The sequence below is a fragment of the Grammomys surdaster genome, unplaced genomic scaffold, assembly GCF_004785775.1.
Source record: "Grammomys surdaster isolate TR1022 unplaced genomic scaffold, NIH_TR_1.0 184, whole genome shotgun sequence".
Taxonomy (NCBI): domain Eukaryota; kingdom Metazoa; phylum Chordata; class Mammalia; order Rodentia; family Muridae; genus Grammomys; species Grammomys surdaster.
In genome coordinates, this window is record NW_021604629.1 from 499,758 (window position 1) to 524,574 (window position 24,817).

Below are 24,817 nucleotides of genomic sequence, written 5' to 3' on the forward strand. Positions count from 1 at the left end.
TATGTATGTATGTATGCCCACATAAATAGAGACATACTGAACACCACACACATGTACATATGTAAACAGACACACATTGTGCTACTAGTATGTGACTGAGGTTAAGTAGAATTTAGTTCTTGTAGAATAACATCTGAGTATGTTTTATGCACTTTATTTCTTTTTTAGGTTTTTCAAGACAGGGTTTCTCTGTGTAACCCTGGCTGTCCTGGAACTCACTCTGTAGACCAGGCTGGCCTCGAACTCAGAAATCCACTTGCCTCTGCCTCCTAAGTGCTGGGATTAAAGGCGAGCGCCACCACTGCCCGGCATGCACTTTATTTCATATGTTATTATGAGATAACATGTATTGAAGTAATCAATATCTGTGTAATTTGGTTGTTTTTTGAAGTTTCTTGAAGTTTTTTACATTAATCTTTACTTTTCTAATAACAGTAATAGTAAATGTATTTTATAACAATTCATTTTACCATTTAACTAAACAATTCCCAATCTTTGTAATAGTTTCATTAATTGAAACTTTTATACTTATATGTAGTGTATTTTGCTCATATTCACTTCATATTTCTCCTCCTATCTCCTCCTCCTTGCCTCTCCCTAACTCCTCCAAGATCCAACTTTCAGCCTCCTCTCAACATTTTGTTCTCTTTTTTAAAAAAATCAAGTCCAATTTGTGCTGCATATGTACTCATAGCATGATTGACCGATCAGGGGCCACAGCATCAAAGGAAACTGACATTCCTTTCCCTGGAAGCCACCTTACCAATAGCCCTCCATCTAGGGAGAGAAACTTGTGAGGCTCTCTCTCCCATCCATATTAGAATGACGACCGGATTCATCCTGTACAGGTTCAGACAACCACACCTGCCATGAGGTAGTGAGCGCAGCATTCCTAGCATGTCCAGAAGAGTTTTGCTCTGTCCTCCCTGACTTCTAGTTCTGTCTTTCTGCTCAGTCGTCCTTGATGGTCTCTGAGCCTTGGGGAATGGGTTGTATTATCTGGCCACTTCATAGAAACTTATTCTCTGCGTGAGTGTCTATGTTAATTACCATCATCTGTGCATGCATGCGCACGCACACACGCACACAAATAATCTGGGAGCTACATTAACTTTTGAGTATAAATTATAGGTATGTATTATGTCCATTTAGCGGTATTGTAGTGTGTTCACCCCGGGGCTGAGGAGCTCCACGCCCGTGGGTTCCTGGCCATAGTAACAATACCAAACATCCAGGCATGTGTTCCCTCCTGTTGTGTGGGCCTTAAATCACAAAGCAGCTGGTTACCCCATATCATTCGTGCCACTATTACAGCCATGGGAAATTGTTTTCATGCCTGTCATTATTGTAGAGCATAAGTTTCCCAGGTGGATAAGATTGTTACTGACTTATCCCTGGCACCCTGAATAGCTCCCTCAGGTATACAAAGGCTAGATAACAGGGAGGAAGCCTCCTATTCAGCACCAACTGGATTTCTTCATGTCCTGTAGCTAAAGTCTTTGGTGTTTTCAACAATAGCTTATTTTCTTTTCCTCCTCCTCCTCTTTTTCCTCCTCCTTCTTTTTCTGGGGGGGGGAAGAATGTTTTTGAGATACAGTGTCACTATGTAGGTTAGACTGACCTAGAACTTACTGTAGATAGCTTGCACTCATAATCTTCTCCTTACTGTGTTAGGATTACAGTTATGTGGCTTTCATACCTAACTTACAAACCTTCTTTATCTAAATTTGTTATACCATTTTTTTAAAGATCTTTTTCCTTCATACTGTTTTACTTTTTGCTGGCATTGAGAAGTAGAAATTTTACAATTATAAAATATTTTGCGTTCCTATTAAACATAGTGCCTTGCATTCAATTGAGGTATAAATCATATTTAACAAACTTCACAGATCTTCAGTGCTTAGTCCGGTTTGAAGAATTTGACATCATGTTCATCGTGCAGTAGTAGATATAGAGCGTTTCTGCTGCTCAGACTTCCCCGGCCTGTGCTCCTTGCAGCCCCAAGTACAGCTATGCTCTCACCTTTGTTCCCATGGTTCCTTGCTCCTGACCTCACACTTGTGTGTGTGTACAGAGAGGCTTCCTTTGCTACAGTTGGTGTTTCTGCAACACAGCTGTGCTATGGTGGTGGTTCTGTTGATACTTTTCCCTTTTGGCTGATCAGTGTTACACTCTGTGTCAGAATTTATTCCTTCTTCTGCTCTTGGATACTTGGACTGTTGGTTTTTGATTGTTTACTGCTAGAAATTGTGAACGCATGTGTAATCTTGTTTACATTATTATGTGAGTTCATGTTTTGATGTCTTGACTAAACACCTAGGAGTAGAGTTTCTTGATGTTAAAATAGATTTAGGTTTATAAAAAATAAAAACCAGGGAGCTGGAGAGATTCCACAGTGGTGAGAGTACTTGCCAGGGAGCTGGAGAGATTCCACAGTGGTGAGAATATTTGTCGGGGGGCTGGAGAAATTCCTTAGTATTAAGAGCACTTGCTGCTCTTGCAGAGGACCAGAGTTCAGTTCCCATCACCCACATCAGGCAGCTCACAGCAGTTTGTAACTCCAGCTCCAGGAGATGCAGTGTCCTCTTCTGGCCTCTATAGGAGCCAGCACACACGTACACATTCTCTCTCTCTCTCTCTCTCTCTCTCTCTCTCTCTCTCTCTCTCTCACACACTCACACACACACACACACACACACACACACAAATATAAACATTGCTGTGGCATAGTGGCACATGCCTGTAATACAGACTAGGCAGGATTATGATTTAAGGTCAGCCTGGGATATTTGTAGTGCATTTTAGAACAGCCTGGGCTACTTTGCAAGACCCTGTCCTGAAAGCAATCAAGCAGAAAGGGACATGAAGGTGGTTTTTCAGAGCACTGCTTTCCATTCCTGCCAGCTGTTGTTGCCTGTGTGCTCCAGCTGCTTCACATCCTTGCCAGTGTTTGCTGTTGCCATTGTTTTGGCCATTCCAGGGATGGTGTTTTCTTGTGATTTTTCTTTATAACTAGCGATTCAGAGAACACTCCTATATATGCTCATTTATTAAATTTGCGGTTTAGTTTTTTGCTGTTGAGTTTTAATTGGCTTGTTTTTATCTTCTGATTTGTAGGAGGTCTTTAGTTCTGCCCGCTTGTAATTAGCCACCTGTCTCATTAGCTTAAACAGGTTTTACTTGGTTATCTTGGATTGTCAACTCCTTCTCATTGCCTCTGACTAATTACATAGCAACTGCTTTTTAGAATCATATTTGTTTTACTTATTTTTCACACATTTTAGAGTATTTCATAGAACATCCCAAACTATTTCAAAGAGAGTAAGATCAGGAATTCTGGTCCTGTTCCTAAATTCAGTGATAGCTTTAGTGTCATGCAACTAAGGTTTGTTTATTAGGGCTGGATCTAAAATTTGCATAATATATTTTCCTCTGTTTAGGTTTGTATGTGTGTGTTTGTGTTCATATGCATGGAAGTGTGTGTGTGAAGGCCACAAGGAATATTCAACAACATTGGTAGCTCCTTTGATTACTTTCTACCTTAGTGTGCCCCTCTGTCTCTGCACCCCCTCTGTGTGTGTGTGTTTAGGAGTGCTCACCGATATGTGCACATTTGGAGGCCTGAAGTTAATGTCTGCTATCTTCCTATTGCTCGTCGTCTTCAACATCATCAACATCATCATCATTTTGGTAGTAATGGTGACTGAACCTTGAGCCTCACACATGTGAGGCAATCACTCTGCCTCTGAGCTACATTCTCAGTTCTTCCACCTTGTCTTTAAGACAGGGTCTTTCACTTGGTCTAAAAGCTCAGCAGCAGGGTATCTGAGCCCCCAGGGTCCCAGCTGGCTCCCTCCTTGCAGGGTATGGATTAGAGATGTGCCCTGCCATGTCCTGATTACAGGGACGTTAGGAATCCCAAATGAAGTCCTTATGTTTGCACAGCAAGCATGTACTCACTCAGCTCAGCCACCTCAGTAGCTGTAATCGTTTCTGTTGAGGTGTTCGATGGGTTTCCTCCTCCAGCTATTAATGTGATTCATCACATTTCTCATTTACTGATTCTGAGTCTCTGTGTCCCCGGAAATAAATCTACTTGGTCAATGTATATTGACACCGATAGCTTTTCTTTGTTAATATATGGGACTTTTCAGCCAGACTTATGTAATAATCTGCCTTTCACTTTATGTCTTGCTTGTTATTGTTTTGGCAGAGCTGTTTGTTTTATGATTCTCTGCCCCATCCTGGTTTCAGGGTAGGTTGGTTAAGTTAGACTTGGTGGAAGAGGTGAAACACAGGTATCACATCCCCTCTTTGTCACACCTTTAACTAAATTGACATGGGTTACTGTTGTTATCAGTCTCTCTGTTTTGCCCTGGAGTAATTTTTCTGCACCTCAGCTCTTCTGCATCCACATTGCTGTTGCCACTGTGCAGAGCTCCAGAGGTCCCCATGATCATGTCTTTACCTGATTGGGCCCTGATTCTGCAAGATTAGTCTTTGTCAGAATCTTTGGCTGCCTGGGTCATTCATGGTTGATTTCTCTGTGGATAACTTCCCATCAGCTAAGCTGGAGGGCATTTAATGGCCGAGTCTAGGGCAGCCATCAGCCCAGTCATCATCACCTTGAGCTGTGTCCTTAGTTGGGCGACATAAAATTTATAGTATGCTATTTTTGACCTACAAAAAGGCAGCTTCACATAATTCAGGCTATTTCCTCTGAGATGGCCAGAGGCTCCTGGAATCCAGGAAAACCTTCACTTCCCAACTGCTGGACATCCATAGGAGAGGCCTGCACAGGGTACAACATCTGTAGGAGAGGCCTGCACAGGGTACAGTTGGACACAGAAGGTCTTCCTGGTGAACATTTCGAGCTCTTTTTAAAGCTCGCTTACTTTCTTTGTCTTAATTTTGCTTTCTCTCTCTCTCTCTCTCTCTCTCTCTCTCTCACACACACACACACACACACACACATACACACACACACGACTGCAAGTAATTCAAAAGCTAAAAAAAGCCGTCAGATCCTCCCATGGAGCTGGAGTTAAAAGTGATTGTGGTTGTGAGCTGCCCAACATGGGTGTTGAGAACCAAACTTGGGTATTTGGAAAAACAGGAAATGTTCTTGACCCCTGACCCCTGAGCCGTTTCTCCAGCCCCTTAGTATTTTTGTTGTTGTATTGTTTTAAGGTCTTACCCTCGAGGCTGAAGAGATTGCTCAGTGGTCAAGAGTGTTGATTGCTCTTGCAGAGGACCTGAATTATCAGCACTCAAATCAGGTAGCTCACAACTGCCTGTGACTCCAGCTCCTGGAATCTGATGCCTTTGAAGTCTGTTGGCACTACCACTAGTGTGCACATACCCATTTCACAGACCCACACATACACATAATTAAAACAATAAAATAAATCTTATAGTTTAATCTGGCCTTGAATTTAAGATATAGCCTGGGCTAGCCTTAAACATAGTCCTCCAAGTGCTAGCATTATGTACATGTTCGACCACTCCTGGTTCATCTTATAGTTTTCTATATTGTCCTAAACTCAGAGGGCTTCTTGCTTTGCCACCACTGAGTTCCTGGGGAGAATATTTTCTTCATACACTTATAGCCCTTTCTAAACAAGAGTAGCCCCTTTCCACACACGGCAGTATCTAAAGCAGTCATACTTTCTAATGACTAGAGACCTTATAAAATCCAAGACAGTCTCAAGAACTTAGTGAGAAATCAGCACTAGAATGTCATCAACATGCTTCTAATTTTCTCTGCCCCTCCTCAAACCGTTATCCACACAGAGGCTAAAGTGATTACTCTCAAGGCTCAGTTGAATCATGTCACTAATTTGACCATACTCTTCTTGTGGTTCCTTATTTCAGCAGAATCCTAGGCTATGGATGTAGCTCAGTTGGTAGAGTGCTTGCCTAGTATGCAGAAGGTCCTAGTTTCAATCCCCAGCAAAACATAAATTGAATGTGGTCACTTGCCTATAATCCAGCATTCACAAGGTGGCAGCAGGAAAAACAGGAATCCAAGGTCATCCTCAATAATGAGTTCAGGGGCAACTTGGAATATATGACACCATGTCTTAAAAGAGCAGCACAAAGCCAGAGTTCTTCGTGACCTCCAGGATGTGGACCTGTCCATCCCCATATATCTCACCTCTCCACCACAGCCCTGCACACTTTCCCCACTCCAGTTTCCCCGGCCCCCTACCATTACTCACACCCACTTTCTCTAGTTAGGCTTCTATTGTCAGCCTTCAGCCTTAAACTTTGTCTCCTACACAGCACCTTCTCTGAAGGCTCCATGGCTGTCCTCTTTTAAACTTGTATTTCTTCTCACTAGGTCTCATCAGCCCTTAGCTTAGTCACTCCTTTCAATATAACGGGGTTACTTAGTTCTCTGGGCTCTCCAATGGCGGTGTGAGTGGCTATTCCATCATGGCAAGAATGTTTATTCTTTTGTCTTCTTTGCATCCCCAGCACCTAGTGTAATGTCTAGAACATAGTAAATAGCCAGCAAGTGGTTGCTAAATAAGTGATTAGATACATTTAAATGAAAGGATGTGTAGCTCCAATGGAGAAGGCTAGCCTAGCATGCCCAATTCTCTCTGTCTCTCTCTGTCTCTGTCTCTGTCTCTCTGTCTCTCTCTCTCTCTCTCACAAACACACACACACACACACACACACACACACACCCTACCACCACCACGAGCAACAACAACAAGAGGAAGCTTCATGTGTATCGGAACACTAGATGGAGAAAACTGCTGGTCCCCTTACCCCACCCATGTGTGTCCCCTGGAAAAATTGAACTAGGACATTTGTTTTTAAATTCTACTAGTATCACTTGACACATTCTAAAAATGGTCTTTTAATGAAGACATGGCACTCATGGGGATGGATGAGGAATATGTATCAGATCCTTTCTTGACACTGATCAACTTTGTGACTATGAGCCAGTGGTTCAGCCTGTGGGCTAATGTTTTACCATGATACATTGTCATCTTTCCTGAAAACTTCTGTCTGCTCCCAGGGGAATTATCTCAGCATACTTTCATCATGTCTCCTTTATCCACGTCATAAGTCAGACTATAGAATATCTTTGAAGAAGAGCTGAGCTGGAGGAGGAGTCCCTGCCCTGAGCTGCCCCTGATCAATCTGTTTGTCCCTAAGAGACTTCTGCCACTCATCACTGGTGTGCTAGCTTTCTATGGGCCACTTTGTGCCAGGCCCTGCTCTAGGAGTATGGCAAGAAGACAGTGAGTTAACACATGTGTATCAGATGCTGTGCTAACTGCCTGAGGCCTGTTTAGTTCAGAGTGCATTCAGGCATAGACAGTCTATGATTGCCCCTATTTGAAGTGTACCTAAGATGGTCCCTTATTACACCTTCCTAAAAATGCCATTTATTGTACCAAATCTCCTCTTTCCCTCAGTAATGTTAGAAAATTGGACAGAGAGGAAAGTAGTCTGATGTTTACGCTTGGATGAAACGTAGATCCTCTTTGGCTAAAGTACCATTTGCCCCAGTTCTCAAATTGGATTTAGTCGGAGTAGTGCCTTCCTCTCTTTTTCCCCCACTAGTTGAAAAGGCAAAAAGTTTCTTAAAATAAAGGGTCAGACAGAAGATCATTCCTAAGGGTGGGAATATTTTGTGGCAAAAGGAAGAATCTAGATACTTTTCTTCTTTCTTCCCCAACCCCAGCCAACATTTCCAAGTTCCCCCAAATCTTCAGTATTCAAGAAAGAATGTGATGACCTTCACCATAGTAAAGCTACATAGAAAACGTTGGCTTCTTATGAGGCAACTATAGGATCTTCAGTCAGGCTGCCTGGTTGACAGTGTGGCTCCCACACTAAGTAACCCAGTGACCTTGGGCAAATTAATTAACCTCTCCTACTTCCCAGGATATGTGGCAAAAGGAATACACTACTCTTGCCTTCTACATCTGAGATTCACAGCTAACTTTTTTTTCTTATTTTAATAACAAGCCTCATGTAGCCCTGACTGGTCTTGAACTTGCTATGTAGCTGACAATGACCTTGAACTTCTGATCCTTCCCCTCTGTCTCCCAAGTGATTTAATTACAGGTATACGTCACTATGCCTGATTTTATGTGGTACTGGGGACCAAACCCAGGGCTTTATGTAATCTATGAAAGTTCTCCAGCAGCTGAGCCACACCACCATCCATAGAGATATGGGCAAGGAGTTATCAGAGCAGAGAGCACAGGCATGGAGACATTCTAAATATAGCATAGCAATACGACTTGGCAAACTGAATCACTGAAGACTAAGAAGAAAAAAAAATAGCTCGGTGTGGTGATGAACTCATAGTCCCAGCATGTGAGTAAGGTACAAGGATCTAGAACTCCAGACCAGTCTAAGTTATATAGGGAGTTTTAAGCCAGCTTGGCCTATGAGACCTTGCCTCAAAAAATAAACAATTAAAATTGTAATTATTTAAATGTAAAGCTTCCTTTGGGAGAAGTGACAATGCCCATGGAATGAGAGGTAGAAGGGGAGGCTGAGACTGGCCTAGACTGGTTGAAGAAATGTTATGTTAGGAGAATGAATAGGGGAGCAGCCTTTCCTAGAACATGAGAACATCTGGGATGTGTTGAAGAATTTAAGGAAGGAGTGAAGTGGTGAGATCTGTGTGTGCTGGAGGGTGTGTGTGTGTGTGCTGGAGGATGTGTGTGTGTGTGCTGGAGGATGTGTGTGTGCTGGAGGGTGTGTGTGTGTGTGTGTGTGTGTGTGCTGGAGGATGTGTGTGTGTGTGTGTGTGTAAGTAATCACACCACAGACATGTTGCTTTGACTCATCCCACCATGCTTCTCTGCATAGGGCGCCTTTTCTAGAGTCCCACTTTCAGTTCTGATCAACTGAATTCTTCGATGGAAAGTTTCAGAATGACAAAGATTCTGGGCATGCAGGGTGAATTCAAAACCACTTTCAACTCATCTTAACGTTTTCTTCAAAAGCCAGTGAAACACGTTGTACTTAGCCAAGCCAGCACACAATGCTCAATTCCGAGGATGCTCAGAGATTCCTTTAGCCTTTATATAAGAACAAATTTTCATCTAAAATTACATTTGTGGGGTTATTTTGAGATTAGAAGATCTGTTTTTTTTTTCAACCAAAAACTTCTGAATAGTTACTGAACATTCAAAATAAATATTAGAGCCTTTTTGGGGTCCCTTGATTTTTGAAAATGGCTGAGTTTGTTTTATCCCTCTTTAGCTAGACATGATACCTTGGGAAAACAGAAAAATGAAAAAAATCATACATGAGTCTCAAAGTATCTATTAGGAAGGCAGTGTTGAAAAAAGAAAGGGACAGGGAGAGAGAAAAAGCAGGGCTCATACTCTACATTCCTTTGCCAGGGACTTTTCAAAGACTTGGGACTCAGAGATATGGCCGTCTCCTTTTTATGTTCCTAGAATGTGGATTAACATCATTAAGCAACAGACTTCATCTCCAGCTCTTCCCTCCAAGACAGTCACACACTCCACCTAACCATACCTCCTTAGTCATGCTTCTGAGAGCACAGTGGTCCTAGCCCAGAAATCTAATTTTGTATCACTTACTGTGTGGGCCAAGTGTCTCCAAGTTCTTAACCTTTTATTTAAGAATTGTCCTAGAGTAGCAAGGAAACTATATTAAAAAGCAAAGCAATAATGCAGATGAAAAAGAAAGAGACTCTGCCAATTGTGACACCAGGCCGTGTGAGTGAAAGTACTTGGGGACCAGCTATTGTCCGTGTCTTCCTTTGCAGAGCTCAAGAAAAGGAGCTTGGTTGTAAAGGAGCATAATGTCGTTTCTCTCTTTTGAGTGACAGATTGGGTTACATAAGACTGCTCACCGCAAATGACCCTTCTTTTGATACATCAGATTTTAATAATATGCATGCCAATTATGTATAGGCATGAGGTGGCTAATTGTGTGTCCCTCATAAGTTTACTCAGAGGACACAGTTTGTCTTATTGAACATGCAGCCTAACCAATTCAGCCCAGATGGACTGATCTCCCTTGGTTTCAGGTTATGTTCTAGGACATGTTTAAATAGAAACAGGGCATTATCAGGGAGTTGCTAAGAGGAATAACATACTTCTGTTGCTTACAGAAGACATACACACATCCTGATGCCAACAGGTTCCTTAGGTGCATTATTAAGAGTGTACATAACCAAACCAAATGGACTCAGACTTCTAAGCTTGTCCCTGTGTTTGCCTGCCTCATTACCTGTCCCCTTATGTCTGCTTCTGATCCATGGGATTACAGGGGATGGGGACAGCAAGCGAGAAAAGCTTTTCTGTTTGTTCAACTCCCATATTGATACTTGACTCTTCTGTAACACATTGAAACTTGCCAAACAGATGGGGAATGCATTGCTTCGAAAGACAGCCCATGGTTTGGAATTGTGATAGGAGAGAATATTACAGATTTCCTGTGGGTCTCACTTATGGATCCTAATTCTTCTTGTTGGAACCATTAAGAGCAAATTCTTCTGTGTGACAGAAATTCACATTAATGCCAGCAAGAATCTTGTGCTTCCTGGTGATTATTTTTTCCTTAAGGCTTACAGGCTTACCAGTCACTCACTGTTCCTCCCATGGTTCTCCCATGGTGACTAGTCTTATCATTTATTTTCCAGCTACTTCCCCATCTCAAAAGCCCAGATACCAAGAAAAGAATTTGGTTTCAAGTGGGGCAGGGGGATGATGCACACAACCTTCCTCATACAGAGTTAGTTTCTGATTGCTATATCACATTTTGGCTAAAGTAAGGAGAAAACCTGTGATTGCTACATGCATTAGGCTACATCTACTTTAGGAATTGTGCCATTGACTTTTTAGGTCCTCAAATAATTTATCTTAATATATTATTAGGCTTCATACATCTCATGTCGGATTTTTATGATCTTGAATCAGGACTCCCGTGTACTTAGCTAGTCTGTTGTATCATATCAAATTCTGCTTCTTCCAGACTCTTGACAATTTTGGAACTAGATAAGACCCAGGTCATTGAATCATTTACTGACACCATTTTACATATGGTGGTTACTTTGGATATAAATTCTCCTTTATTAATAGATCTAAGCTAAACCCTCCAGATCGTTTGCTAGAGTTCCAGGAGAGGACTCACCATACATCACGCTGAGGCCACGCTTACTGTGCCCACACAAGTGTACAAGCTTCCTGTTCTGAGTCTAGTAGCTTGATCAGAAAAGGAAGTGAAATTAATCTGATAGCAACTGTTATTAGCTTAAAATGAGCTCTGATATTGGAGAGGGGGATATATGTTCATGTGTGTGCACAGGTGTACATATATGTACCTACATGCTTGTGTAGCAAACATACTCAATGATTTTTGAAGGATTGGGAAACCATCTAAAAATACATCTGAGATGAGAACCATGTTTGATTTTCTGGGAAAGTGGCTTAGTTTTTTATACTTGGGAAGATGGCTTCCATCTGCCCATTGGGACCCAAGACTACTGCCCTGTAGTGAAGCTCTACTCTGTTCCCATTTGGTTGGCTCCAGCTGGCAGAAAATATTTGCCTTCGGTACTGGCAAAAGCTGTGGACCTAGAAGACCCTCTCACGGTGAGATACTGCCACCTAAGTATGTCAGAGAGAGTGTCTGCCAGATTCCAAGCCAGATTTCAAACCAACCAAAGCCATTTTTTTCTTATGGGAATGGAAAGTGTCTCCATCAAGTTCCTCCTAGTGTAATCATCCTCGGTCCGATCTGCCACTGAAGCAGTGGGATGGAGCTGGTGTCAAGTGCATTCAGGTGAGGTGAGAGCTCTTCAATCTCCTCCCAGATGCCTTGGAAGGGGAAGCCCTACTCACCTGAGCAGGTTAAGTGCCACGACATCTCCGCAGTTCTCTAGACAGAGACAGCACCGCTCTCCTGACTCAGCTCCCCTGGCCCCATGATTCCTCACTAGTGATCAGAGTAGACTGAACCTGAGATTCAGAGCCATGCTGCAGACAGTCATGTTGCCTCGAAGGGGTAGTGCTGTAGAGGGGGAAGCTGGGAGGATTTTAGATATTTTTGAAGGGAGAAATAACATGACTTGCAGATGTGGGAGGGTGAGAGGAGAGGAGGAATACAGACACAGTGACAATTAGATTTTTAACTTCAGCCCCAGGGAGGTTTTGCCACACTAAGATAGGAAGGACTGGGTAAGAAGACTGGGGTAGGCGAGGGAAATGAGCTCCATTTGTAGAGGGTGATTAAGGTGGAGACACCTGTTAGACAACTTGCTCGAGATCTGAAGACATTGGATTATGAATCTATAATGTAAGGAGGAAAATAGGCTAGATATCCAAGTATTGGAACTAGTTAATGTCATTTTAACCAGAGAACTAGATAAGAGAGTGCTGAGAACTATTATTGACCACAAAGAGCATTGCACATGTGTGATGTTAATTACCTTGTCCATTCCTAGGATAAAGGAAGATTCTTCCGTAATAAGAACTCGACCCAGTCAGTCCTTTGAGAACATGTCATATGGGGGGAAAGCGTGGGCTGATGCCGGCCTCCTCCACTACTCTGTGCGGGCTACAGGTTCACTTGTGTCCCAGCACCAGCTCAGAAAGTGTCATCCTCCAGGCACACTTCCAATGCAATTAATCATGTTAATACCTATAAATAAAGTGCAACCAACAGTTACTTTAACAATGCATGCTAATTATCATCAGAATTGTCACTGAATGGGGCCTCCCCCACCCTCTGATTTATTTTGCTATGTCTTGGGGTTATATCAGGAATTCAGTTGGAGTATCTGGGGAGAGGGGATGAGCAGATCATTATTAACAGAGGCCGTGTTACAAAAAGACCTGGTTTTGCCCCTCAATATAATTGTTATGGCTGAAGATAAAGTACATCCAGGACTCTTGTAACTAGGATTGAACTTGCTACTGTTTCTTATAAGGTTGTTTGTTTGTTTGTTTGTTTGTTTGTTTGTTTTTGTTGAAAGGTGTGCTTTATAAAATGGAGTTTCTTGGTGAGCTGTCATACTGAAGAATAGTATACTAAGAGGAAAAGTAGACAGGAAACCAGATGTTCCATAGCCTTGTAGCTCACTGCCCTGTAGCTCAACTATCTGGACAGCAAGCCTCAGGCATCTGCCTTGGCTCTGTTTCCCCAGTGCTGGGGTTTCTGGCTTGTGCCAGCACACCATGCTTTTCACACGGGTTCTGGGAATCCTCTGTTCCTCATGCTTGTAAGGCAAGGACTATACCACCTGAACCATCACCGCAGTCCCTATGTGTTACTTAACTTTCATTATTATCAAACCTGTGTTTAGATAGCAATTTCCCCAAAGGAGATACCTGAGAAGAGCTGACTGAGAAATGACACTGCTTATCTAAGGTTAAGCAGGCAACTGAGGCTTTACTGGGGCTTCCGTCAGTATGTCTCACCTTCAGGAACTTTTAAATACAAAGATTTGGACCATTTATTTTTAATGCGATTATTGAGATCATTTTGTTTAAATTTGTCATCTTATAACTTGCTTTTGATTTCTGTTAGATCTCTCTGACCCGCGCCCCCTTCCCATATTTACCCATCCATTTTCAATTATTAACTGTTTCCACATACCTATATTAACTCATGTTTTTCTTTTCTTTTTTTTTTTTTAGCCACAAACTCTTTCTATTACTTTAGTTTTCTCTTTGGAGTATGTATTAGACACCCTTAACATATATAAGTCAACTTAAAGTGATGTGATTCTACTTTTACTATATATCATGTAAAAACCACACAGTTTTAGTCTTTTGTTTTCTAGTGAATAACATCAGTAAAATGACAGGTTTTTTTAAAAATATTTAGTTATCAATCCTAGGAGTGACTCCAACAACTCACTCAGGTGATGTACCCACCCTTTGAATATTGTGGTTAGCATAGTTTCCTGCAGCCCCCCTTCTAGGATGCCGTGGAATGTCAAAGGAATTCACTAGGAGAATTCAGAGACAGCATAAAAGTGCACTGGCTAGCCAGAAAATACAACTACGTTGACCACTATAGGCACAGTCAGAGAAGGGAGATTATAGATTGGCAGATAGGGAACTTACACTCCAGAGAATTTCCCAGTGTGCCTTGCTGACAGTGATGCATTCTGACCACATAAAACAGGAGCCAATGAAGCATTTCTCTGCATGGCATTTCCCTTCCCCTTATATCTTCCAGGGTATTCAGTACCCAGTGATAACTTCTGCATTATTATTCTGTCTGTCTGAACAAGAAGGCAGCCATCCCACCATTTCTTTATATTTGACTCTCCTCAGCATTCCAGAAAATTTGCCAGGAATCTCAGCAGTCCTGTGCACATCATTTTCTAAACCCTAGCACAAGTCACATTTTGGACTAAGTAACTGAAGCTCACCTGTGTAATGTTTTTGCAGATACCAGTAACAGAGTGAGTCCCCGAAGGTGACAATCAGAAGTTGCTCCAGATTGTATCAACCTCTGAGGAGCACATTTACTTCTGGTTGAGAAGCACTGATTCAAGGGAATGTCCACACAGAGAGATCTGTAGGTTCTTGATCTCAAACCTGTATCAGCTAATGGGGAAAAGCAGCATTACCAAATGCAGGAATCTCCTAGCCCCTCAAGTGATGATGGCTTTGAGTTAGTATTGTAGATTCAGCCCCAAAACTCTGGAAGAACAATGCTGAACTTATAGCCACAAAAGGCACCCCAGATTAAGGAATGAGGGATGGAGAGATGACCCAGTGGTTCAAAAGCACTTTTGTTCCTCTTGCAGAGGATGCAGGTTCAGTACTTAGCATCTACTCGGTGGTCCACAACCATCTCTAATTCTAGTTTCAGGGAACCCATTGCTCTCTTCTGATTTCTATGGACACCAGACACATGGTGCACATGTATATACACAGGCAAAATACATGAATAAGATGAAATAATATAAAAGAGTAAGTGAACATGAACAAATGATGAATGAATGAATGCATGAATGAATGATGAATGCCTAATGATTATTCACAGTGTTACTTTGAGGACGAGTGGCATTATGTGTTGTCTATGGGAAAGGGAGTTTTTTTTTTTACTGCTTTACGTAAATCTCTCAATTTTTGAATTTTACTGTCATTTTATATTTTAATAGTTGTTTTAAGTTTTGTGTGTGTGATCATGTGTGCAAGCATGTCAGTTTATACACACAAATGCAAGTGGGGAGGCATCAGTTCTCCTGGAGCTGTGAGCCTCCTGATGTGGATGCTGGGAATTGAACTCTGGCCCTCTAGAGTAGCTTGCACTCTTAACCACTGAGCCATCATTTCAGCATCATTTTTATGCAATTATTTTATAGGTAAATACTCTCATAAGTAAAATGTTAGAAAATGCACACACACTGATTTCTTTTTTGAGGCATGGTCTCATGTAACCTAGCCTGCTTTTGAAGTCCTTATGTGGCCAAGGAAGACCTTAAATCTGATCCTCCTGCCTCTACTTCTCAAGTGCTGGGAGTGTTCCACTATCTGTGTGGAGCCACATCCCACACACACAAGATTTCTTTTTAAATCACTTGCAGATCAAGAACGTTTGCTTTGATAAATTATTTGTTTAACTTACATGTTTTTAAAGATACAATCATGGATTTTTGTCTGAGTGTTTTGTTGTTTCCTTTCAACTCATGTGTGCACAGTCTTACAAAAGAAATATTTATGAATGGAATTTATGGTGGGAAAAAAGCCACAATTCTACATACTTAGTACAGAAGGAATCTGACACTTGACATTTAACTATGTGCCCGGGAAGCCACGAGTGGAATGAGTCTATTTCCCATTGCAAGTCTTTCAGAGTGAGGTACACAGTGTGAGCCCTCAGGAAATAGATGCTGAAAGAATTGATTATGGAACCTTCATGGGCATGATTTTGGCCACTTTTAAAATAACTTTCTCAAATTGGGATTCTCTGGGCAGGATGAGGTAGGACGAGCGAGCAAGATACTTTGGAAAGGGAGAATAGAATTCAAGGACACAGGGGTGGACTGGGGTATAGAAAGCAAAGGGAAGGTTGGGGTCCTGGAAAAGTGAACGCAGCACCACATAGCAACAAGCACCTGCCGTTTGTGAAACCTCACTCTGGTACAATGCTCCCCAACTTCTCACCACAGGGAAAGGTCTGGCCACCCGGGTTTCCTAGGGCCAAGGCTCCAGAAACCAGGACAGCCCGGGCTGCAAGGTGATGTGATTTATTTGCATGAGCCAGGCGATGCTTGAAGACACAGACCAATCCATCTGCCTTAGCTACCAAACAGATCCCTTTGCCTCCTCCTCCTGTGGCAGCAGTCAAGGCAGGAGGTTGGCAAGGTGACCTTCCAAAGCTGAATCTGTGTTCTAAAAATAGAAGCATCCTCCAAGAACCCAGGAGGAGGGGAGGGGAGGCTGTGGATGTTAAGGGCTAGGACCCAAGTCCCCAGAGCATTGTCAGTATGAAACCGTATTAATTAGACACAGGCACCCAGATCTATAACCTCAGGTATCTCACAGAAATTGAAACTAAATGAACTGGCTTTTTTCCTCTTCCTAGTTACACTCTCCTGGGCTTTAAGAAAAAAAAAGAGAGAGAGAGAAAGAGATTCATATTTCCTGACCTATTTGGATTGGCTGTACATTGCCCAAGGAAATGTCTTCCCCAGTATCCCAGTAGATGGAATGGGAGCTCTTTGAACAAAGATGGGATGTAGCTAAGTGGGACCTTGAGGACCAGACAGGAGGGATCCCTAAAGTCTGGCTTCTGAACTTCTCCCAGCGTGGATACTGTGCAGGACTAGGTTTGTGTCCCAGTGTGTCCAATTATGTGGGAACACGAGGTCAGGGGCTGTCACTACCATGATCATGCAGTATCCTGGTCCAGAGTTAATGAGGGGCTAGAAGATTCCATCAGCTGGTGGAACCACCTGCTATTGCTCTACAGAAGTTATTTGCAGTATTCTAGTATACACATGGCAGTACAGAGGACGGGGGAGACTGGGCTCTGCAGGAGTGTGTGGAGATGGTTCGGCTCATTTGAGGGCTCTGTGTAGAGGGCTAGCATAGCAGTTAGAGTGAAGCCCTGCTGGAAAGACCACAGAAGTTGTGGGAAGAATCTCTGAGTTCTGCTGGGGTGATCAGCCCCCATGAAGCTCCTTTTGTGTGGCTTTGTGCTGAGAACCATGATTCTCACAAACATATGAGTAGAGCCACATAGAAGGACACTCTGGGAATGCTGCAGACCCGGAATGAGATTGTACAAGTGGGTTGTACATGTGGTGGCTTTCTGCGGACAGCCTCCTTTGCTCTGCTCTCAACAGATGAGTTGTGCTTCCATAGATGAAGAGCCACCACAGTACAGAGGTGGGGTTTCTGTGTCAGGAGCTGAACAAGAGGAGCAAAACGTCCTTTCTAACACTGCCCTGCAGCTGAGCCTCCCGCACGTGGGCTGAGGACACTGTCTAATGCTCTGCTCTGTGCTCTTTGAACAGGATAATGTGGATCTGGGCGAGCTTATGTTTTCACTCTGCTATCTTCCAACGGCTGGCAGGCTGACCATCACCATCATAAAAGCAAGGAACTTAAAGGCGATGGACATAACAGGAGCATCAGGTGGGACGTTCTTCCTGTGGTCTAACTTGGCACGTCATCAAGTTCCTATCATGGTACCTCGGATCTGGGTCGCTTAGGTTTAATCATGGTTGTACCACCTCTAAGTGCTGCGTGACCTTGGATAAGGCACTTAACCACTCTAGGCTTCAAATTCCCATCTGCAAAGTGAGAGTTAAGATTAGTTTCTGGCCCATTGAGGTGTTGTATGATTAACTGAGGTGATATGTATAAGACCATGAAACTGCGTGGTGTATTAAGATGCTATATGATGTTACTTGACTCTTGAGCCTTTCCTTTGCTGTAACTGGGACTCGACCTACAGTGTGCATATTCTGAGGTGGTCTACCCTGTTAGGCCTTTCGTCTGACTTCAGTATCTTAGGCTCATTGAAGATCAGAGACAACTCTGACTCCTTATAAACATGAACTATATAGCTTGTGGGGTTTTTTTTTCCAGTAAACCAAACATATACCTTTACATTGTAAACCCTGACACAAAATGTCTCCTTGTGAAGTTCATACTATGCACATTCATATCAGTTTTGGCCATGTGCTCACTATCACACAGAACACTGGCTTGTGGTCACTGAACTCAAAGAGCCTGAGATACAGTGCATTCTCTTGTTGTTGCTGGGATGTGCACATGTACCCGCGCGCGTGCGTGTGTGTGTGTGTGTGTGTGTGTGTGTGTCTGTCTGTCTATGCGTGAGGGGACCTGTGCATGCATGTAGATGTAAAAACCAGAGATCAGCCTTTGGTGTCATTCCCCATGAATCATTTCTCACTAGCCCTTTCCTACTGTTCAGCTAAAATGGAGCTCTGTATCTCTGTGCCTAACTACATGCTGCCCTGACTCTTCACCCCTTCTGAAAGGTACTTCAAGCCAGAGGAGCTGTACCTTTTTTTTTTTTTTAACCTTGATTAGAACCAGCCTGGAGTATAGGACATAGACTATATCAACAACTTGGAGTAAATGCCATCTCTGACTTTGAGTTTTGAGGAAGGTTCTCTCATTGAGATTTGGGCTCCATGGTGAGGCTGTGGCTGCACAGGAAATACCAGGGACCCTCTTGTCTCCACTTGCACTGGGATTACAAGTGCATGCCATCCCCCATGGAAGGTAGGATCTGACTCAGGTCTTATGCTTGCATGACAAGCTTATTACTGACTGACCTTTACTCCAGCATGTTGATATATTCTGTTCTATACTTCTGGCTGGTTCTAAGAAAGGAAAAACAAAAACAAAGATACAGCTCCTCTGGCTTAAAGTACCTTCTGGAAGGGATAAGGAGTCAGGGTTGCTTGTAGTTAAGCAGAGAAATACAGGACTCCCTTTTGAGCTGCATGGTACTGAGAAGCTAATGGAGCCAGAAGTGCCCCCTCCACAAAGCAGCCAGCCTTGTCCCCTGTAGATCTACCTTGGTTATGCTACGATGTCCCATCCTCTCTCTTCCTGATTAATGAACAGCTTCTCCCTTTGCAAACACATTTCTAGGAGTTCCCGGTACTTAAAGCCATCCATGCACACAGGTTGCCTCATTCTCTAGGAATTCAGAACTTATAGAACTAGAAGCATTCCCCTTCTTAGAGGCTCAATCTTTAGCAAAGATTTCCATGAGGAGCTCAGAGTTGGGATGCTGAGTCTTGTCTCCTGCTCCTTAGAGATGTCTGATTCTCTTCCTTTCACAGCCCGGCTGGTCCTGAATTCTGGTTGGTATATTTTCTAATTTGGTAACAGATGTTTTCACCCTATTTTTAAATTTCATGAATTTTGAGGAGACAGTGTCCTGTGCTTTTTCTTGAATGAATAACTTAATTGTTCTAAGTAGTCACTGCCCACATCACGTATCACATGAATTAAAATACTCAAAGTCTAGTCTCCAGACAGAGAAGGGGAGTCTTCCTCCACTGGCCACACACCCCAGCGTCTCCGTTTGTCCTCATAATGCCCTGTTCTCATGCCTGTGCAGATCCCTATGTGAAAGTGTCACTGATGTGTGATGGCCGGAGACTGAAGAAGAGGAAAACATCCACCAAGAGGAACACGCTTAATCCCGTTTACAATGAAGCCATAGTCTTCGACGTCCCTCCTGAGAGCATCGACCAGATCCACTTGTCCATAGCTGTCATGGACTATGACCGGTGAGGTGCCAGGGGCTCTTGGTCTGTGCAGTCTCATTGTTCTTGGGGCAGGATGGGCAGATTAGGAAGCAGCCACATGAGCAACCATATTAGGGAGCTCAGCTAGGGTCCCAGGATGTAGTGACTGAAAGGGCAGCATGTGGGAAGCAGGCTGACAGAGACATCATTCAAACCTTAGTGTAGAATGTTGTTACTACAGTACTTCTAATATTCTCAGTTCTCCCCTCCCCAATTGCTTATCTTTCTTCTCCTCCACCCTTCCACACGCCACCTTTCCTCCTTCCCATCTTTGCATGCTTCCTGGTATCTCTCTATGGAGAACTATGGTCCCTCAGGTCTTGTTCTCATTAAGCAGTCCTGACTCCTTTAGTAGAAAGATTCTACCCAAAACATAGAATGATTACTTTAGCCACGCCACCAACGTTTCTAAATATATAACTTCGATCTTTTTTTTTCCTTCTTGCACTGTTTAATAAAGATCATTTCCATCCACTTAAGTCTGAAAGCAAACACAGAAATGTTCTCTTGAAAATGCTAGAATCAGTATGGATGACAGGGTACATTAAAATGTATAAGATGCTAGACTTTTTAATTAATACAGCACAGAGGAGATATTTATAGCCTGCATTGTAGCCAATTGTGTATTTAAAGGACAGATTTGAAAAACAGTCATTTTAATATGCAAAGGAAGTACCAACAGGGAATTATACATGTTAAACCAGTCATTAGACTGAAATGCAAAGTCTCTTTTTAATTAGAAACCTCCCACGTGGTCTGGGAACAATTATAAAAGAAAAAAATCAGTCTGACTTCTAATATAATCTTACAAATATTATTTGTAGCTACAAAATTTTCCATCTACCTCTGAAATGTCAGCACAGCAGCCTCAGTGACCTCAGTGCTTTCCATTAGATCCCAACATGAAGCATGCCTTGTCTTCTGACACAGTTGCCCCTGAGTGTGACAGCTTATGCTGGGCATAGCCCTTGCCCTGTCTTCTCTGGACACATACAACACCATGGTGCCATGTCCCAGGAGGCAATGCTGCCCAACAGCTTTGGAAGGTTAGGGCAGCGCTTCCTAAGCTATTACCAAGGTTCCTGCATCAACAAATCTGATTATGTGATCTCTGCATCAATTCAATTATCAGTAAACTCATGATGGTGGTCTGGAAGAACCCATGACAGTGTGCACAGGGCCTCTACGTGCATCTGATTTTAATGAACACAGACTTAACTATCCTAGACAGTCCATTCCCACCTCTTCTTCTTCCCACACAAATAGAATAGAAGCCATTTGTCTTTTCTGGGAGGAAAAAGAGGTTATCATGAAGAGTCCAAGGATGGGCCATGTCCTTCTGGTTATTGCAAGGGGCATTTTCCCCCCCTAAGGAAAAAGTAAAATGACAACTCAGAGACTTCTCTTGGAAAGTTTCAGCCCTAAGTTAAAGCAGCTGGGTGTCTGTCACAGTTAAAAACTCAAATTGGCTCAAAGAATCAAAGCTGAGCATAGAAAGATGTACAGAAGATGATGGCAGCAGTTTCTAATGAAGCAAGGAGGAAGGAGACCCAGGAAGCATTCCCACCGGCCTTTAGCACACCATCCTTGGTTGCCTCTTGTGGGAATTTGAGTGGGTTATACATCACTCCTTCCTAAGGGTTCCTTTTTGTTCTGTAAATCTGGAAGCCAGCTTAGCCTCCAGAACTAGAAACAGTGTCATTAGCTCAACTCAAGGAGTTCTTTGAGCAAAGGTTCTCAGGGCCAAATGAGCCCATGCCAGTATTAGGAAACTTAGATACAGTATTGAACCCTCTAGATCTTTCTGATGTTTAGTTTGGATTGTTGTTATAAATTAGAGAAGTCTTTTTTTTTAAATAGCCCACCACTTCTGATTTTCCTCCACCCATTTGAGTTGTTGCTTTCACACACGGTCCTCAACCTTCCTAATAACTTTTTAATACAGTTCCTCATGTGGTGGTGACCCCGACCATAAAATTATGTTGTTGCTACATCATAACTGTAATCTTGCTACTGTTATGTATCATAATATAATTATCTGATATGTAGGATGTCTGATATATGACACCCCCCAAGGGGTCATGACCCACAGATTGAGAACTGCTTTTACTTCTGCATACCAAAATTTTAAGAAAAAACTGTTGTGACCCATTTTCACAGTGTAGGTCACAATGAGGTCATCGGCGTGTGCCAAGTAGGCAACGAGGCTGAGCGGCTGGGCAGAGACCACTGGAGTGAGATGCTATCATACCCCCGGAAGCCCATCGCACACTGGCACTCCCTAATGGAGGTAAGACTTCCCCAACGTGGTCCACTCTGTAGAGGACATGTTCTGCTGTTGAAATGCAGAGTTGTTAACAGCATGAGTGTGCCAGGCTCTTCTATCACCAACACTGTCCCTGGTGACATTTCCAAGGACTATTGTGCCTTGCACAGGATAATTCTCTCCACTAGCCTCAGACATTTGGATCAGGGACATTTTTATTGTTTTTTTTTTTTTTAAAGGATCAATATTCTCTGACTCCATGTTACAGCTTTGAGTTTGCTTTTGGAGGGCATCTGCTTGAGACAAGGGAACTCTCAATTTTAGGACTGCCCCTGGTTCTGATCTGGAAGTCTTCATGTTGCTTAGTACTAGGTTCGGGTTTATTTCATAAAATAACAAAGCACAAAACAACAATCTGTAGAAAGTAAATTTCTCTCTTCCCTACATACAGCAAGTCCAAAGGAAAACAGTGTGGTACCATGGTCAACAGAAGCCTAGAATTCTCTCATCTTTCAGCTTAACTGTCCCAGAAGTCACCTCATTATACAGTGTGGCCACTAAGCTCAAAACCATCCTATCTTTCATGCCACAAAAATGTGGAACAAGGCGAAGGGTCAGAAGAGCACACAGCACTTCTTTCAGGGTTCTCTTTGAGTTTTTCCAAGATACTGATTCTTCTATGCAATGTAGTCACAGGACTTTAGATGTGTGTACTTTCAAAGGAAGGCAATAAATACATTCTTTTTATTATGTACCTAACTAGATGTAGGGCTTTATTTGCAAAGAATACTGACTATCATCTGTCACCTGCACCTGTCTCTCCTCCATTCACTCCTCTCTCTCCTCTCATACATTCTTCAGTTTGTCTCTGCTTATTGACTCATGGGCATTCTCTCAGCACTGATTTTCATTGAGAAACATTTCTGAGGACCACATGCCACAAAGACACATGAAGCACACCTGGGAATGAGAGGCCACTTTCTTTGTAGCGCTTATAGGTACTGCAAGACAGATTCTTTTTACATAAATGTATTTGCCTATTGGTGGTACACATGCAAGGGAGACTGAAGGACAACTTTTGGGAGTTGGTTTTCTCCTTCCATTTGGTGGGCTTGAACTCAGATTGTCAAACTTGGAGACAACCCACTGACCCTCTCACGGGCCAAAGAGAGAATGAAATGGAATGTGAGTCATTAAAGTGCACAGACATAAGGTTTTGTTACTCAGAGGGTCAGCTATCAGGACACATGGGGTGGGGGCTCATTGAAGTTACTGGAGCTGCTGGGAATGAGAGCCCCAGAAAGCAAGCTAGGGTCATTGACCAAGGGCATGTGAGTTCCAGGCAGAGAACTTTTCCTCTGTTCTCTCGGTGTAGGCAGCTTCCCCATGCATCAGCACCCTGAAAGCAAAAGAGATCACTGTCCAGTGTGGGTAGTTCCTTGGCCCTTGACAATGATGTGGGTGTGGTAGAGTAAACATGCAGTCAACTAGAGAGGAAGAGAGACTCTAACCCAGGCCTGAGGACAAGAGGATGCCTCCTTTGAAGGAATGGCACAGAAAGGCACTAGTTATATTCAGTGATAGACTAGAGTCCCCAGATTTGCAGGCCCCTGAGCATATATCTCTGCCTCTGGGCCATAGAAGGCAAACCTCTCTTTTCTGAAATCAAAATTAATCCCTAAGGGAGACCTCAAGACCTGAGAGCACATGAGAAAGAGCCAGAGAAACTATGCCTCATTTCCTCAGCTCCTGGCGGAATTCTCAGAGGACCTCATATGTGGGCTTAGTAAACTGCCCAGGGATGCCACTGGTGAGTGGCAGTGGGAGCTATTGCAATCTACCTCCTGTACCCTTAGAAGTCATTTCTGCTTTAAATTCTTCCTTGTGGTCAGAAGTGTCAAAACCCTGTGACAGGTAACAGGAAAGGAGGAAGGTCCACAGGGGCTGGGGAATGAGCCCTGATCCAAGAAGCAGGTCTTTCTCGGTGGCCTTGGCAGACAGGAACCCTTGGCAGGGTGTGGCATAGCAGGTGTGGGAGCATCACAAAGCAAGGGTAGGAAGCTCTGTGGAGGCTTCTTCCACTGCAGAGGGAAGAAAGTTGTGCAACTTTGGCCCCTGGGATGTGCTCCTTAAAAACCCTTAGCTCCCAGCTTTTTGCAAGTCTGTGTTCAACAGTTACATAAGTGAGAAATAAACGTCTTGAGGGTTAAAGTAATGAAACTTGGGAGTCATTTGTACAGTGGCTAGAACTACTTCAGCTAATACAATGGCCGTGTCTCGGTGGTTGCAAGGGAGCTAGGGAAATGAAATGCCTGTGTCGCCACTATGAAAGGCAAGCGAAGCTGCTCCTTCTCTGTGGCCTCTTGCCTGGTTTTTGAAGTCATGTCCTGAACTATAGCTCCATCTCCAGAGGGGAAAATGCTGCCTTCCCTTTTAAAAATAAACATGCAGCTGGCAAAATTAGGGCAATGGTACCAGATGAGATTAAAGAAGGTGGGAGGTGGACCGTGCTTTGCTAGCCACTCTGGATGGAGGCGGTCACAGGCAGTGCTGGGAAGTAACTGTGCTGGAGTTGGGGGGACCTAGATTCACATGCTGGGCAGCCATTTGCTTGTTGACTGTTCTTCACCTTTGCTTTGTCAAGTTGTCATAACTGCCTGTCTCTCATGGGCAGTTGTAAAGATTATAGTTTTTAAGGGGGTGGGTGAGTTGAGATGGGGTTTCATGTAGCCAAGGCTAGCCTTAAGCTTGTTATATAGTGGAGAATGAACTTG

General features: G+C 43.1%; 1 protein-coding gene across 1 annotated transcript in view; it reads left to right on the plus strand.

Annotated features, from left to right (window-relative positions):
• The window catches only part of Syt9 (synaptotagmin 9), a 162,736-nt gene that overhangs the window by 98,673 nt on the left and 39,246 nt on the right, over positions 1-24,817 (plus strand). Inside the window, exons 4-6 of the mRNA XM_028768054.1 lie at positions 17,498-17,618; positions 19,588-19,759; positions 21,938-22,067. Coding sequence (XP_028623887.1) covers positions 17,498-17,618; positions 19,588-19,759; positions 21,938-22,067 — 423 coding nt within the window. The remainder of the gene's footprint in view (positions 1-17,497; positions 17,619-19,587; positions 19,760-21,937; positions 22,068-24,817) is intronic.